This window comes from Penicillium bovifimosum (assembly GCF_028826915.1).
Source record: "Penicillium bovifimosum strain IBT 22155 chromosome Unknown utg000008l_segment0_segment0, whole genome shotgun sequence".
NCBI classification, from domain to species: Eukaryota; Fungi; Ascomycota; class Eurotiomycetes; order Eurotiales; family Aspergillaceae; genus Penicillium; species Penicillium bovifimosum.
In genome coordinates, this window is record NW_026622717.1 from 1,142,426 (window position 1) to 1,155,780 (window position 13,355).

The 13,355-nt window shown below is 51.7% G+C and overlaps 3 protein-coding genes across 3 annotated transcripts; 1 reads left to right on the top strand and 2 right to left on the bottom strand.

Annotated features, from left to right (window-relative positions):
• Window positions 1–5: 5 nt before the first annotated feature.
• N7515_010120 (tethering complex subunit PEP5) lies at window positions 6–3,397 on the top strand (the record flags this gene model as incomplete). Its single annotated transcript, XM_056670863.1, has 9 exons — window positions 6–119; window positions 168–236; window positions 291–584; window positions 639–1,271; window positions 1,322–1,555; window positions 1,606–1,941; window positions 1,990–2,496; window positions 2,547–2,945; window positions 3,020–3,397. The coding sequence occupies 9 exons, from the start codon at window positions 6–8 to the stop codon at window positions 3,395–3,397; spliced, it is 2,964 nt and encodes a 987-aa protein (XP_056517236.1).
• Window positions 3,398–3,968: 571 nt separating this feature from the next.
• Window positions 3,969–7,223, bottom strand: N7515_010121 (Na+/H+ antiporter Nha1; the record flags this gene model as incomplete). The annotated part of the gene is made up of 1 exon (XM_056670864.1): window positions 3,969–7,223. The coding sequence occupies one exon, from the start codon at window positions 7,221–7,223 to the stop codon at window positions 3,969–3,971; it is 3,255 nt and encodes a 1,084-aa protein (XP_056517237.1).
• Window positions 7,224–8,600: 1,377 nt separating this feature from the next.
• On the bottom strand, window positions 8,601–11,022 carry mvp1 (sorting nexin Mvp1; the record flags this gene model as incomplete). The annotated part of the gene is made up of 6 exons (XM_056670865.1): window positions 8,601–8,810; window positions 8,873–9,345; window positions 9,411–9,465; window positions 9,524–9,666; window positions 9,718–10,464; window positions 10,530–11,022. 6 exons carry the CDS (start codon window positions 11,020–11,022, stop codon window positions 8,601–8,603), a joined length of 2,121 nt encoding a protein of 706 aa, XP_056517238.1.
• Between the last annotated feature and the right edge of the window lie 2,333 nt (window positions 11,023–13,355).

The window sequence follows — 13,355 nt, forward strand, 5'->3', positions numbered from 1 at the left end:
ATCACATGGATCGACGTCAGGAACCAAGTGGCCCGAGCGCCAGCGGGGAGAGCTCCGAACCTCGTCGCTTCACAGCCGCATATCTCAGTCAGTGGAGAGCTGAGATGGCGCTGACATCAGTAAGATACTAATCCTTCTACATGGTGAATTTCAACTGACAGCAATAGTGGAAAGCATTCAACTTCATCGACGTGTCGCCGGTGAAGCTACCAGAGGAGAGCTCCCACATATTCAATGTAAGGCCCCGGCATCCCCGTCCAGCGCATGCCGCATCTAATAACGATCTCTAGAGTGACCTCTCGAGTATTTGTACCGGCTCTGCGAACCTCTTCGTCGGCACTATCGATGGCTTCGTCCACATCGTCTCCTCGGCCTTCCGCGTCGTGCGATCGTTCAAAGCTCACGACACCGGTTCCATTACACATATGCGACAGATCAATGATACCGCTCTGCTAGTCACCGTTTCAGAAGATCTCTCCAACGAGCCAGTTTTGAAGGTCTGGGCGCTGGATACAGAGAAGAAAGATGGTGGCCCGAAGTGTCTGTCAACAGTCTCCGTGCAGAATGCCAGAAGACAATTTCCAGTGCGTGCAAACTCGGAGCGGGAACAAACGGAAGCCATACTTACAATACTGTAGATATCTGCTTTCACGGCCGTCGACGACCTCTCGCAGGTCGCAGTCGGGTTCGCAAACGGCTCCGTGACGATCATCCGAGGCGATCTGATTCACGACCGGGGTGCACGACAACGCATAGTATTCGAGTCCGAAGAACCCATCACCGGCCTTGAGACGCAGACCGCTGCCGTCACAACCCTTTACATCGCAACCACGAGTCGTATCCTGACATTGGTTATCGCTGGGCGGGGCCAGGGCCAGCCCGCGCGCGTGCTGGAGGATACGGGCTGCGGCCTGGGTTGCATGACTCTCGACAGAGAAAGTGGCGATGTTTTGATTGCCCGCGAGGAAGCGGTCTTCACATATGGCCCGCGCGGTCGCGGCGCAAGCTATGCATTTGAGGGCCCGAAGACGTCCATTGATGCTTTCCGCGATTATGTGGCGCTCGTTTGTCCACCTAAGGCTGGGACTGGCAAGTCGGATCCGCTGAGGAAGTATACTGCTAGTCCGGCTGAAGATATCTTTGGCACGACGACTTTTACTCTGCTCGATACCGATCTTAAGTTCATTGCGCACAGCGAGGCGCTGGTGTCACCCATGAGACGGATTTTCATGGAATGGGGGGATCTGTTTCTTCTCACTACGGAAGGAAAGGTAGGTGAACTTGTTTCATCATATTGTATGTGTCTTCTAACGCTCCTTAGATCTTCCGTTATCGCGAAAAGTCTCTCCAGCAAAAGCTTGAGATTCTGTACGAGCGCAATCTCTATATCCTTGCTATCAATCTTGCACAAAAGATTGGAATCGATCCGCTACAACAGAATGCTATCTACCGCAAGTATGGTGACTTCTTGTACCAGCGAGGCGACTATGATACAGCTATGCAGCAGTATCTCCGGGCTATTGACAATACTGAACCGTCTCAAGTTATTCGCAAGGTCAGTGGCATCCTTGTTCACGGGCATCATCTTGCTGACTGATGTTATAGTACTTGGACACCCAACGTATTCATAATCTGATCGAGTATCTTGAAGAATTACACGATCATGGCCGTGCCACGGTTGACCACACAACACTTCTTCTGAACTGCTACGCAAAGCTCAAAGACACAAGCAAGCTGGACTCATTTATCAAGGCTCCTGGTGAGCTGAAGTTCGATCTGGAGACTGCTATTGCTATGTGCCGACAAGGCGGGTACTACGAGCAAGCAGCCTATCTCGCAACGAAACACGGCGAGAATGACATGGTCGTTGATATTCTTATCGAAGATTCTAAGAAATACGCTGAGGCAGTGGAATACATCTGGAGATTGGATCCTGAAGTGGTATGTGTCCATCGCCTTCTCTGCAGGAAACAAGCTAATGCCTGACAGGCCTATCACAATCTCATGAAATATGCTCGAGTCTTGCTGACACATTGCCCTGAGCGGACTTCGGAGCTGTTCAAGGTCTACTATTCTGGCCAGTACCGGCCACGCACGGAAGTAGAACAGCCAGCAGAACAGCTAACACAGACGACCAGCACAGTACAAAGTCTTGCCGCACTTCTTCCACTGCGGTATATGAAAGTTGGTGCCAGCACACAGCCACGGGTCGAAGCTGCTGAGACGGAAACAAATGAGGAGGATGATAAAGATTCTTCGCCAGATTACGATATTCCGAAACCACGAACAGCATTCTCCGCATTTGTGGACCATCCAAAGGAATTCATAGATTTCCTCGAAACTTTGGTGCAGAAGCCGGACTTGAAGAAGGATGCCAAAATTGATCTCTTCACAACATTGTTTGAGATGTACTTGGACACAGCAAAGGGGAAAAAAGATGCAAGCGAGAGACAGGAATGGGAAACGAAAGCGAAGAAACTAATCGAAGGGAAAGATGTGAGCATTTCAACTCTCTATTCGCGATATTCTATATCTAATCCACACAGATCCCCATCTCCACATCCAACGTGCTCCTTCTCTCCGACCTCTCAAACTTCCGAGAAGGATCCACCCTCGTCCGCGAGCAAGAAGGTCTCCGCCTCGATATCTTCCGCTCCTTCACCTCCGCAAAAGACACGCAAGGAGCCATCAAAGCCCTACGGCGGTACGGACCCGACGAGCCCCAACTCTACATCGACGCATTGACCTACTTCGCCTCAAGCCCTCAAATCCTGGACGAAGCAGGCGACGAGCTAGACGCAGTCCTCCAACGCATCAACCAAGACGGCCTTCTCTCCCCACTGCAAGTAATCCAAGCACTCAGCAACAACGCAGTTGTAACGATGGGCCGGGTAAAGAAATACCTCAGCGATAACATCGACCGCGAGCGCAAAGACATCACAACCGTACGTACCCTCCCCCATGGTCAATCACCACCACAATTCCCAAAAAAAAAGGAAATAAAAACTAACATCCACAGAACCGCCGCTTAATATCAAGCTACAAATCCGAAACAGAAACCAAACAACAAGAACTAAACACCCTATCAACTCAACCCGTCGTCTTCCAATCCCGTCGCTGCCAATCCTGCGGCGGAACCCTAGACCTACCCACCGTCCACTTCCTCTGCAAACACTCCTTCCACGAGCGCTGTCTGAATAACCTCGAGGACGACGCTCAGTGTCCTGTCTGTGCGCCGACGAACGCCACTCTGCGCGCTATCAGGCAGAGACAGGTTGAGTCGGCGGATCAGCATGATTTGTTTAAGGGGGAGTTGGCGCGTTCGAGGGATCGGTTTGGGGTTGTTAGTGAGTTCTTTGGGAGGGGGATTATGAGGTCGCAGAGTACGATGGAGTAGGAGTAGGAATAGGAACAGTTGTGTTGACCCTTTTTCGTTTGTTGTTGTATATGGAGAGGATTGTTTTGATACCTTAGTTGATAGATCATTCCATGGATGGAAGTTATTTCCCTGAACAAGCAAAGACTGTGAAGCCCTAGGTAAATAGTAGATAGGTGTAAACCAATTGCGGCAGTGTTTTGTACATTTCCTTCCTACCTAGTACGTTCATATTCTTCAGATGAGTTCAGGAAAGGAAGCCTAACATTCAAGAAAGGTATGCAATGAATTTATGTCGCTCCACTCTAGGAATAACAGCAGCGCGTCGATGGGAAACAAAAAGGAGAAACAAAGGAATCCTATCGACACGAGAAACAGCAAGTCGATCAATGATCAAGCAAGGCCATTATATGCTAGAGCAACAGGATTATGCACAACGGAAACGAAGAAGATACATGGATATAATCGACGCAAAGGGGTGTTCGAGTCATGTGGGAAAGGATGTAGGTAGAAGGTACATTGTCCTGTGATACAATATACACAAAAGCAATGGGTGAAGTTCGTCAATGACTATTAGGAACAAGGGTACAGCTTAGATGTCACGACCCTTCTCGCCGCCCCAGGAAACGCGTGGAATGTGTCTGAAGGCCGATTGGGAGGCTGAGCCGGCTCCAGATCCAGATCCAGATCCAGATGCCGAGGGAGAGGACTGGGGTTCGTTCGGCTGCGACTTGTTCGTAGGCTCGCCGGACTTGTTGTCGTTGTTGCCCTCCTCATCCGACTCTTCCTCGATGGCATCCTCATCGGAATCGGAGTCATCACCATCAACGCCCAGCGCTGCCAGACGGCGGCGACGCTCAGCAGGAGTCTCGCCTGTGTCGTCGTCGTCCTGGCGCGGGGGCACAGTCATACCAGCCGCCTGGCGGAGACGTGAGGGCGGGATACGCTCTGTGCCGTCGTCCTCGGAGTCGCGGCGGGCACGGTCCCGGGTACGGGGTGGTGCAGGGCTGAGGTTGTTGCGACGCTCTTGGGCGGCGCTGCTGCCACGGGAGAACTTCGCCAGGGAGGCAGCGACATTGGGGCCGTCGTGACGGTCGTCGGTGTCATCCTCGCTCGCTTCGGTGTCGGTGAAGGACTCGGACTCGAGCTCCTGCGCCTCTTCTTCGGGGATGGCGTCAGGGCCGGTAGTGGCAGCCACGGCTGCGGCTGAAAGGCGGCGCTCTTGTTTTTCCTCGGCTTTTTCTTCCTGCTTAGCTTCGTATTGGGCCATTTCTTGGACAGCGGTGGGTGCATCAGTTTGCTGCACGACATCCCGGCGAGCCTTGGCATCCAGACCCTTGATCTGCTCGAAGAATTCTTGCTTGTTCATGCGTCTACCCTTGTGGCCGATACCGTGGGAGCTCACATCACGGTCTTCGGCTAAGGTGAAGCGAAGACCGTCGTCGGCGGTCATGTCGTCACCTCTCCTCCTCTCCTGGGCAGCCTGAGACGATTCGCCTTCTTCCTCCATGCCGAACCAGGTACCCATGCGGGTCAAACCACGGCGAACAGGTGCTTGGCCAGGAGCAGTGGGCTCCTTCTGAGCTTTGTCGCCCTTCTCGGCCTTCTTGTTACCGGGTAGAGTATACTTCTTGATCACCTCACCATCCTCATCCTCGACAATAATGGTATTGCCGAACTGGTAGGCATGAGCGGAGCGAGGTTTGGGCTTTGCAGACCCAGCTTTCGGAGGCTTCTCTGTCTTAGGCTTCTCTGGCTTCTCAACCTGCTCAGCGGCGCGTTCCTTTCCGAGTCCAGTCCACTGGTTCCACTTCTTGAGAGCCTTTCCGTAAGTTGTTTGAGCCTTCTCCTCAACATGGCGCTCATGCTCCTCTCCCTCGGTTTTCTTGTGGGGTTGACTCTCAGATGCCGCAAATTCACCGGACTTATCATTTTCCAGGCGTTTGCGTTGCTCTTCAATGTCATGGACTTTCTCTTCAGGCGACAGATTAGAGGTATCCTCAGTCTTGAGAACATTACCCTCTTCATCTTCGATGACCATGTGGTGACCCTCTTGGTAAGCTTCGATCTCAGGCTCGCGACCGAAACGGTCCCGCTCGGCATAAGGCGGAGAAGCTCCGCGCTCGACCTGGTCGCGTTCTTCAAGCTCTTTCTTCTCTTCGTCAGTCCGGCCTTCCGCTTGTCTAGGGGCGGGCATGATGGCAGACTGGCTGATTGGGCCCCCTTCAGCGGAAGCGAGCTTGCGGCGACGTCTGCGCAAGGGCTTGCGACGAGTTTTCTCGATGTCTTGTTGCTCGGTCTCTCCCTCCTCATCACGCTGCCGACGAAGGAAGTTCCCAGGCATGCCGATGGGAGGCAATGTACCAGGAGGATACTCCACGCTCTTCTCATCGGAATCAGTATCCTCCGCCTTGCGGAAGGACATGGAGCCCTTGGCAATGGATTGCACACGAGGCAAACGGTTCATCCATGAAGGTCCTTCCTCGTTGGCTTGGGTGTAGGATAGGGTGATAGTCAAGGTGTTGATGCGTTTACCCAGGGTGAAGACTGCAATGGACGAACCATGTACCAGAATAGACGTGATGACCATGAAAGTTGTGATAGGCCAAATAAGTCTGACAACATAGAAATTGGAGGTTCCTGGCAGAGGAAGTTCGTTTTCAGGTAACGGTTGTGTGTTGTCTCTCTCCAATTCTGCTCGAGCGAGGATGGCAGCGAAGATTGCACCGACACCGATAGGACCGAAGTGCCCTGCAAATAAAGCTTCTCGCCAAGTTTTGATATCCGGTATAATGGGCTTCAGCATTAGCATGATGGGAATGCGTCGGAAGAAGAGAACCAATATTGCAATGACCACCAACCGCCAAGGAGTGATGCCAAGCTCGGGGGCGTTGAAGTCCTCCCAGGGGATGATGGATCCGAAGTAGACGAAGTATGCCAAGTTAAGCAGCAGATCGATAACGTTGGAGACGTGTGATTCCTCAGTCTTCTCCGTAAACCAACCATCGTTACTGAATCCGACACCACAGGCGAATCCAATCAGCAGGTCGTCCATGCCCAGTAAAGCACCGGAACCAGCGCAGAAGACAGCCAAGACGAAGTAGAACACCAAGAAACTCTCACGATCAATCAATCCCTTACGCTCAGCCAGTTTGATCGCATGGCGAGCAAGGTAGCCAATGGTGAAGCCAAAAATGGCACCCAAAATACACTCGTACAAGACAGTGATACAGAACCAGTTCAGCCACACCTCGCCGACATTCGGCCGATAATGATAGATATAGAAAGACAGGTAGATGAATGGGAAAGCCATACCATCGTTACACCCAGACTCTGCAGACAACAAGTCTCGCAAATGCTTGGGCACACGCTTGGCAAATTTTCCCTTACCAACGACGGACGATGCCAAGACAGGATCGGTGGCCGTTACGCAGGCGGCACAGACCAGAGACTCCAGCCAATTCAGGGGAGGCACCAACCACCAGATGAACACACTGGTCATCAGCCAACCCCAGGTCATGACGGGGAGCAGCAGCAACGTAACAGATTTCCAATGACGTTCCATGTAGGACTTGGGCAATTCGACACCGACGGCAAAACATTGCACGACCAGGACAATTCTAGAACACTCGAGTGTGATTTTGTCGATGTTGCCCCATTCGTGGGGATTGAATAAATTGGCCGCATGGGGTCCAAAGATGATGCCACAGATGGTGGCGACGGTCGCTTCACCGATATACAGCTTCTCCTTGACGAACAGGGAACACAGCATGAACAGGCCAGTGAACCCTCCTAGGATCATGTACGCCAGATGCGGCTTATCGATGTCCAGATGATCCCACGCCATGGCGAAGATGACAGCGATCTACCACCAATTTTGTATTATCCCAGACACTTTGTTGCTTCTTCTCTATTCGGTAGTGTAGAATGCCGCCAGGAGCTTCGTACCGCTGCGAGCGATTTATCGGATGATTTCCGCCCTCAAACTGCCTAAATCCGCGTAGCTCTTCATGCCTTGGTGATTGATGATCGGAGAGCCAAGGTGCCGAGCCCAGTAGGGCTGAGTGCAAGCAGGTCGAAGATTGACAGTGCAGCTTCTGTGGGGTGCGGACTGACTGGCCAAGGTCTTGGGGATGCGAGGGCTGGAGGCGACTGGACCAGAGGTTTGGAAAGAATGAATACGGGCTTGGCCTTGGGGAAGTCGGTTGGGTCGGGTCGGAGGGCGAGAGGGGGGAAGAGAGGGAAACGGAGATAGAAAAAATTGGCAAGATCTGGGAGTTTCGGCCAAAGTCTTGGTCGATCTTGGTCGATTCTTGGCCAAGCAGTAGAAGCGAGTGAACGCGTGCTTGGGGCAGGTTTGCCCAGAACGAGGTTGGCTTGGGGACGGCGGGATTCGTCAGCCGAGCCTTTCGAGACCCACTTCGGAAGCGGAAAATGTCTTGGCTGGGCGGAGGAAGAGTGCGCAACAGATTGAGATAGGAGTATTAATGGGCTTACATTCTATAGAGAGGCAATAATAGGGAGAAAGGGGAAGAATAGTGATTTTTGTCAATTAAAGTTCTACCTATGACATTTCTCATGAGAAATACTTGCACACTGCAGACACCGTAATTTTCCGGTCACGTATGGTAAGTCAGATCGTCAGCCCTGCCAGAGCGCCAAGAACTATATTAGGGATCATTGGTTGGCCAGTTCGGTCAGTGGCGTCGCTGGTCTACATAGTGGAGACTCAGGGCGTGCCCCGTTTTGATCCGTTCGTAACTTCGTGCCGGGGATGTCTGTGAACACTTCTATGCTGGAACTAGAAGGTTGAGTATATCGTTATGCTGGCAATGCGGTATGTGGCACTTGCAATCGCCTCCTTTTGCCATTATATGGCATACAATACATACCATATCACATCGGACATCGATTGGGAATCAATTGGGAACGGTGTACTCCGTAATACAGTCGTACAAGCAAAGAACCAGCCAAAAAAACTATTGCATATAAGACATTTCCAGACAAGTTGCAAACATTCAGGGGAATTCAACGCTGAAAACTCAACATCACGAAACATGCAGATTTGCGGGGAAATATGGCGAATAGAAAAGCAATCAAAATCCAACCGATAGGACGCGTGTTGTGCATCCCGCGCGTGCTGTAAAACGAGATTGGTAGGAGTGTCAAATCCACCGGTGAGTTGTTATGTACGACCTGGCTGACGAGGCCCAATGCTGCCCAGCTACACTCCAGTAGGCATCCCCTCAACCTCATCGCTCAAGCCACGCCAATTCTCTGCCTGCAGCTCAGAGTACTTGACACGCTCTTGACTCCAGTCTTGATGCAGACGGCTGATGTGATATTGACTCTGCTGGAAGTGAATGAGTTCGTCGCGGATGCATTCGGTGATGAAGACGCCCCGCGCGTGTTGTTGCACAATGGATTCTTTGTCCTAACAGATACATCAAAGTTAGTATTACAGGGGATACCGTTGAAGTAGGTAGGCAGTCTCACCTTGAAGATTGAATCCTCAACCTTCTCAATCTCCCCCGGCTTTACAGTACCAGCAGGCCGGGCGCGAAGGTCCTGCAGCTTCCGCTCATTGGTCTCAATGCGTCGTTCCAGCTGCGGGATGTTGTTTCGTGCATAACGGTCCCGCCGATCAAACATCTCACGTACACTGACCAAGCAATCCCGTTGTCGTTTGAGGTCTTCCAGAACACCCTCGGTCCATCCTCGGGCTTCATCCTCCAACAGACTTTGACTGGCAGAGAGGTGCCGAGCCGTAGCGGTGATACCTTCATTAAGGGCTGGGATGTCATTGGTATCCACTGCGTACGTGTCTTTGGTGACTTCCGTCAAAGATTGCAAAGCAAGAGAAAAACGGAGGTGATCAGCAGCCAACCCGTCGTTACGCTTGGCTAGTCGCTCCAGCAAAGTACAAAGATTAATATAAATTTCAGCAGAACGCTTGACACCGCTGCGAACTGTGTCGAAAGTATCATTCAGAGTTGCGGGCAGCGACTCCTCAAGATCCGGGGGAGGACACGACCAACAAATTCGTCCTGAACTGATATTGTGGCCTGCTTCCGCCACACGGAGAGTTCCTATTCTCAATCAGCGGCTGTATCAACCGGACTTCAAAGGGCCCAATTCAAAGCTTACCGTTGGTACCGTTAAAAACATAATCACGAGCTGCTCCTGGCCGAGGACGGGATGGCGGACGAGGGCATTGGTGAATCGAACGAGTCCGTGTCGGCGCTTGTCGAGGAAGGAAGATGAATCCGCTGAAAGGTGAGTGCCATTGACTTCAGAATTGTGAGTAAGCAAGTAGGTGTGCTCAACCTGCATTTACATACCTGAAACCCGCTTAGGGGGAAGAAGAGGCAACTGCCGGAAAGGAAATCGCTTTTGAAGGCAGTCCAACAGCCAGACAAAGTCGCTATAACGCCGTATAACCGTGCTGCCTCTACGGGCAGACTTCACTTCGTAGTTTCGGTGTTGAAACATGAACAATCCCTCTTTCTCCGGGAGCAACGTAACGGTAACAGTCTCCTCTACATGCGGATTGGTCGATCGACCGAAGTTAATGGACCGTCGCCGCGGTGCAATGATGGGAGGCTCATCCCCTGGAGGACCGAAACCACCTAATGCGGGAGGTACTGGGGCCTCAAAGCTCCGTTCGTTTGGGCCACCAAAATTATTATTCCCCCAGCCAGACCCAGAACTGCTGGGCGGCACAGGCTCGGTCCGGCCGTTAACATGCCCCTGTTGGCCCGCGTTGCTCGGTGTGGTATCTTCAACTGGCGCGGTAGACCAAGGGTCTGCCGTAGATCGCACACTGCCGAAGCCATTCAAGGCAGGTGGTTCAGCCACTATTGTCTCATGGTTGTGGCCTCGGTGTAATTGTGGACTTCCCCACGGGTCTGACTCCAATCCGACCAATGATTCCCGCCGTGGCTGTTCCGACCGTGTGGAGCCCGAGTTCGCCAAAGGAGGAGGAGGTTGGGAAGGGGGAGTAGCAGGTTGCTGATATAGTCGTTCAGAGTTCGCGTCGCTAGTCGTTCGTAGCCGGTCGAGATAGCCAGCTTTCGGTTGGGGTAATTCTAAGAAGTTTGCGTGAGCATATAATTCCAAATAAAAGGCAAACGAAAGCGCGAAGTCAACTCACTCTTACGACGGTCGTCCACAGCATCAAGAGATAGGTCCTCGCCTTCTTGTGCTAGGCCGACCAGCGCCAATAGCACATTGAATTCTCCACGACCCAGTCCACTAAAGCTCTCATGATCCCCAGAAGAAACCAGATTCAGGACCTTGCTTTGGTCTGTTGCAGTCAGCCCACTGCTCGAAAGAATCTCCCGAACGGAGGTCAACCCAATGCCGGAGCCGACCCTATCCCCGCTGTTCAAAATCAAATCGTACGCGTCGATATAGCTCTCAGGCACATCAGCAGTAGGAAGCAAGGTGCGAACCAGATCGCGACGGGCTGTTCTTTTCGCTGTGTTATTTTGGATGTTCCAAGGAGGGCCGTTCTCGTCGCCGTCGTCATCAGCGAACAGCGACGAGCCGCCCGTAGCCGGTTCGTCGGCAAACAGCGAGGACTTGCTTCTATGGGCAGAGTCACCCATCGAGGGATCCTCTGGGGATGTGCCGAATAAAGACATCTGGAAGCCGATACCGGGGTGATGTTTGCGCCGGAGGAGCTGTCGGGGTCAGGTGCGGAGGTGTTGGCAATGACGATGTTGACGATCAAGCGGAGCTCCGAGGGGGGCTGGTCGCACGAATAAACACGCACCTCCCTCTACCACGAGATGATACAGACTCGTCAGCTTCGAGAAGGCAAAAAAAGAGAGAATCAGACGTAAGTGAAAAGTAGAGCTTGACCGACAATTCTCAAGGAGATGAAGCGTCAACGGCCTGGAGATAACGGGCCCGATGTTACTGGTACCTCGCCCAACTGGGTTAGCCGGCCCCAAGAGGGTTGTATCAGCTACATGGATCTACAAGTCGCACTCTTTTATCTCATTCTCGTAAATACTCTGTGTATTGAAAGGTTCTTGTTTAGTCAAATAAATTGTTGGCAATGGAAGCACTGTCAACGTAGTCAACATATTCATGAGCGCCATTAGGTAGGTCCAAGGATGCGAACCTACCAAATCTAATTCAACGGGCGCCTGATTCGTTTTATCCCACTTGTGGATGGTGGAATGCGAAGATTATCCGAATGTTTAAATCGATGGAATCTCGTTCATTCGAACCTGAACTTTCATGGCAAGTAAAAACATGGATGGAGACTACCTGACGATATGATTTCGCACAGAATGTCGATATGCACCTAAGATAGTACTTAGTACTACAGTACTACTACAGCGTATCTATCCATTGGAGGGATCTGCATCCCTTATCGACCTCACTTTCTCCATGGTGGCTCTCTGACATTAGAGCCCGTCTAGGCAGGTATTATCTTCTCGGACTGGCCATCTTGTAACCTGATACAAGCTTGAAAACAGCTGTATCCAAGACCCGATTACAGAGAGAAAGTTCGTTGCATCCACCGTAAAGTCCTTTGAAAAGGTCGACAAAATCTATTGTTCTCTGTTGTATCCACCTAAAGGATCTCCAACAGGAGCCGGATTGACCAAGGCCACCAAGCTCATGAGTGAACTGGCGAATCAATCATGGGACGCCGAATGGGAGCAAACCGTGAAGCTCGTTGATTCAGCCTCTCGCTACCTATGCATTTACTTGGAGTACCTATTTTTGGTAACGATCCGGATGTCAGCCGCCAGGCGCACCCGCGGCCTGACCTAGCAGACCATCCTGGACAAGCATGGGGCGGACATGCTACTGTGTATATGGGCGCCGATGCTATATTTAAGGTTGCTGGGCAAATGCACCGGCTCCACTGTGGCTCAGCGGCCGTTTGAATGCATCCGCCACTGAGCTACAAATGAGAAGACCCTCCAGCTGGAATCGGGACTGACACTATGTTGCATCAGCGGGCTGTAGCGACTCGTGAGTGCTCACACAATTGAGGGAGCTGTCCACAGCCCCAGTTGAAGTAGTCATGAACCATCAACCGCAGTTTCCAATGAGAGGGTGGCAAGAGCTGAATATAGAGGACAATACTCATGTGTAGGAGGGCATATTACTCATTTATGTAGCCTCGGGACAACGCTTTTGTTTGGCCCCTGCTCTGGTCCTGCGCCAAACCCGCATACGAAAGAGCCAATAGTGACACCATCACTCATGAGGCTTGAAGTAGCTCAATGTGAGTCCTCTACATGCAGCGTGCATTGGTCTCAGACATTGTACGTTTTATTGGACGGATGATAGGATAGCTCGAGTGCTAATTTCTCTCGCGTAATTCTATAATTGTTTTACGGGCTAGACATCCTGGGTTTCACCCTGTTACTCTCTTCGACGCCAACTCTAGTGTCGCTAGCCTATTGCTTTCTACGGGACCCTCGATCTTGCCACTACCGGGCCACTACCGTTGCGGGAAAAGAGCATCGGTGGCTTCCTGCCGCGCGCTGCTTCCGTCTCCGCGTCTGGCCGTGGGCCTGCGTATAGTACAGGTGTGTGATATAATACAATGTATTGAATGAGGAATAAAGCATAATACAAAAAGCTCGATATTCGATGGCCCCACTTTCATCCCCTAGAGCGTAGTCTGTCCCCCCCCGGCCAGGAACCCTTCAGTAAATGGCTGACCCAGTGGATGGTATATTATCGCAAGCACTATGACATTCATTTTCGTGGCATTTACTGTTGCTCTTTATGCTGAAGACTCGGCCGCATTGAGCATAGGGCAGTGGAAAGGCTCTACGAGCTGAGGGGAAATGATGAGTTGAGGGAAGCCAACGAGTTGAAGGGGGGCCAACGAAAACAAATGACAAGTGCCGCCGATCAGTACATATATTCAGAATGAAACATGGATTTGTGGGATGTATGAGTATCTAAACCCGTGATAATAGGTGCGCTGACGATTTTATAT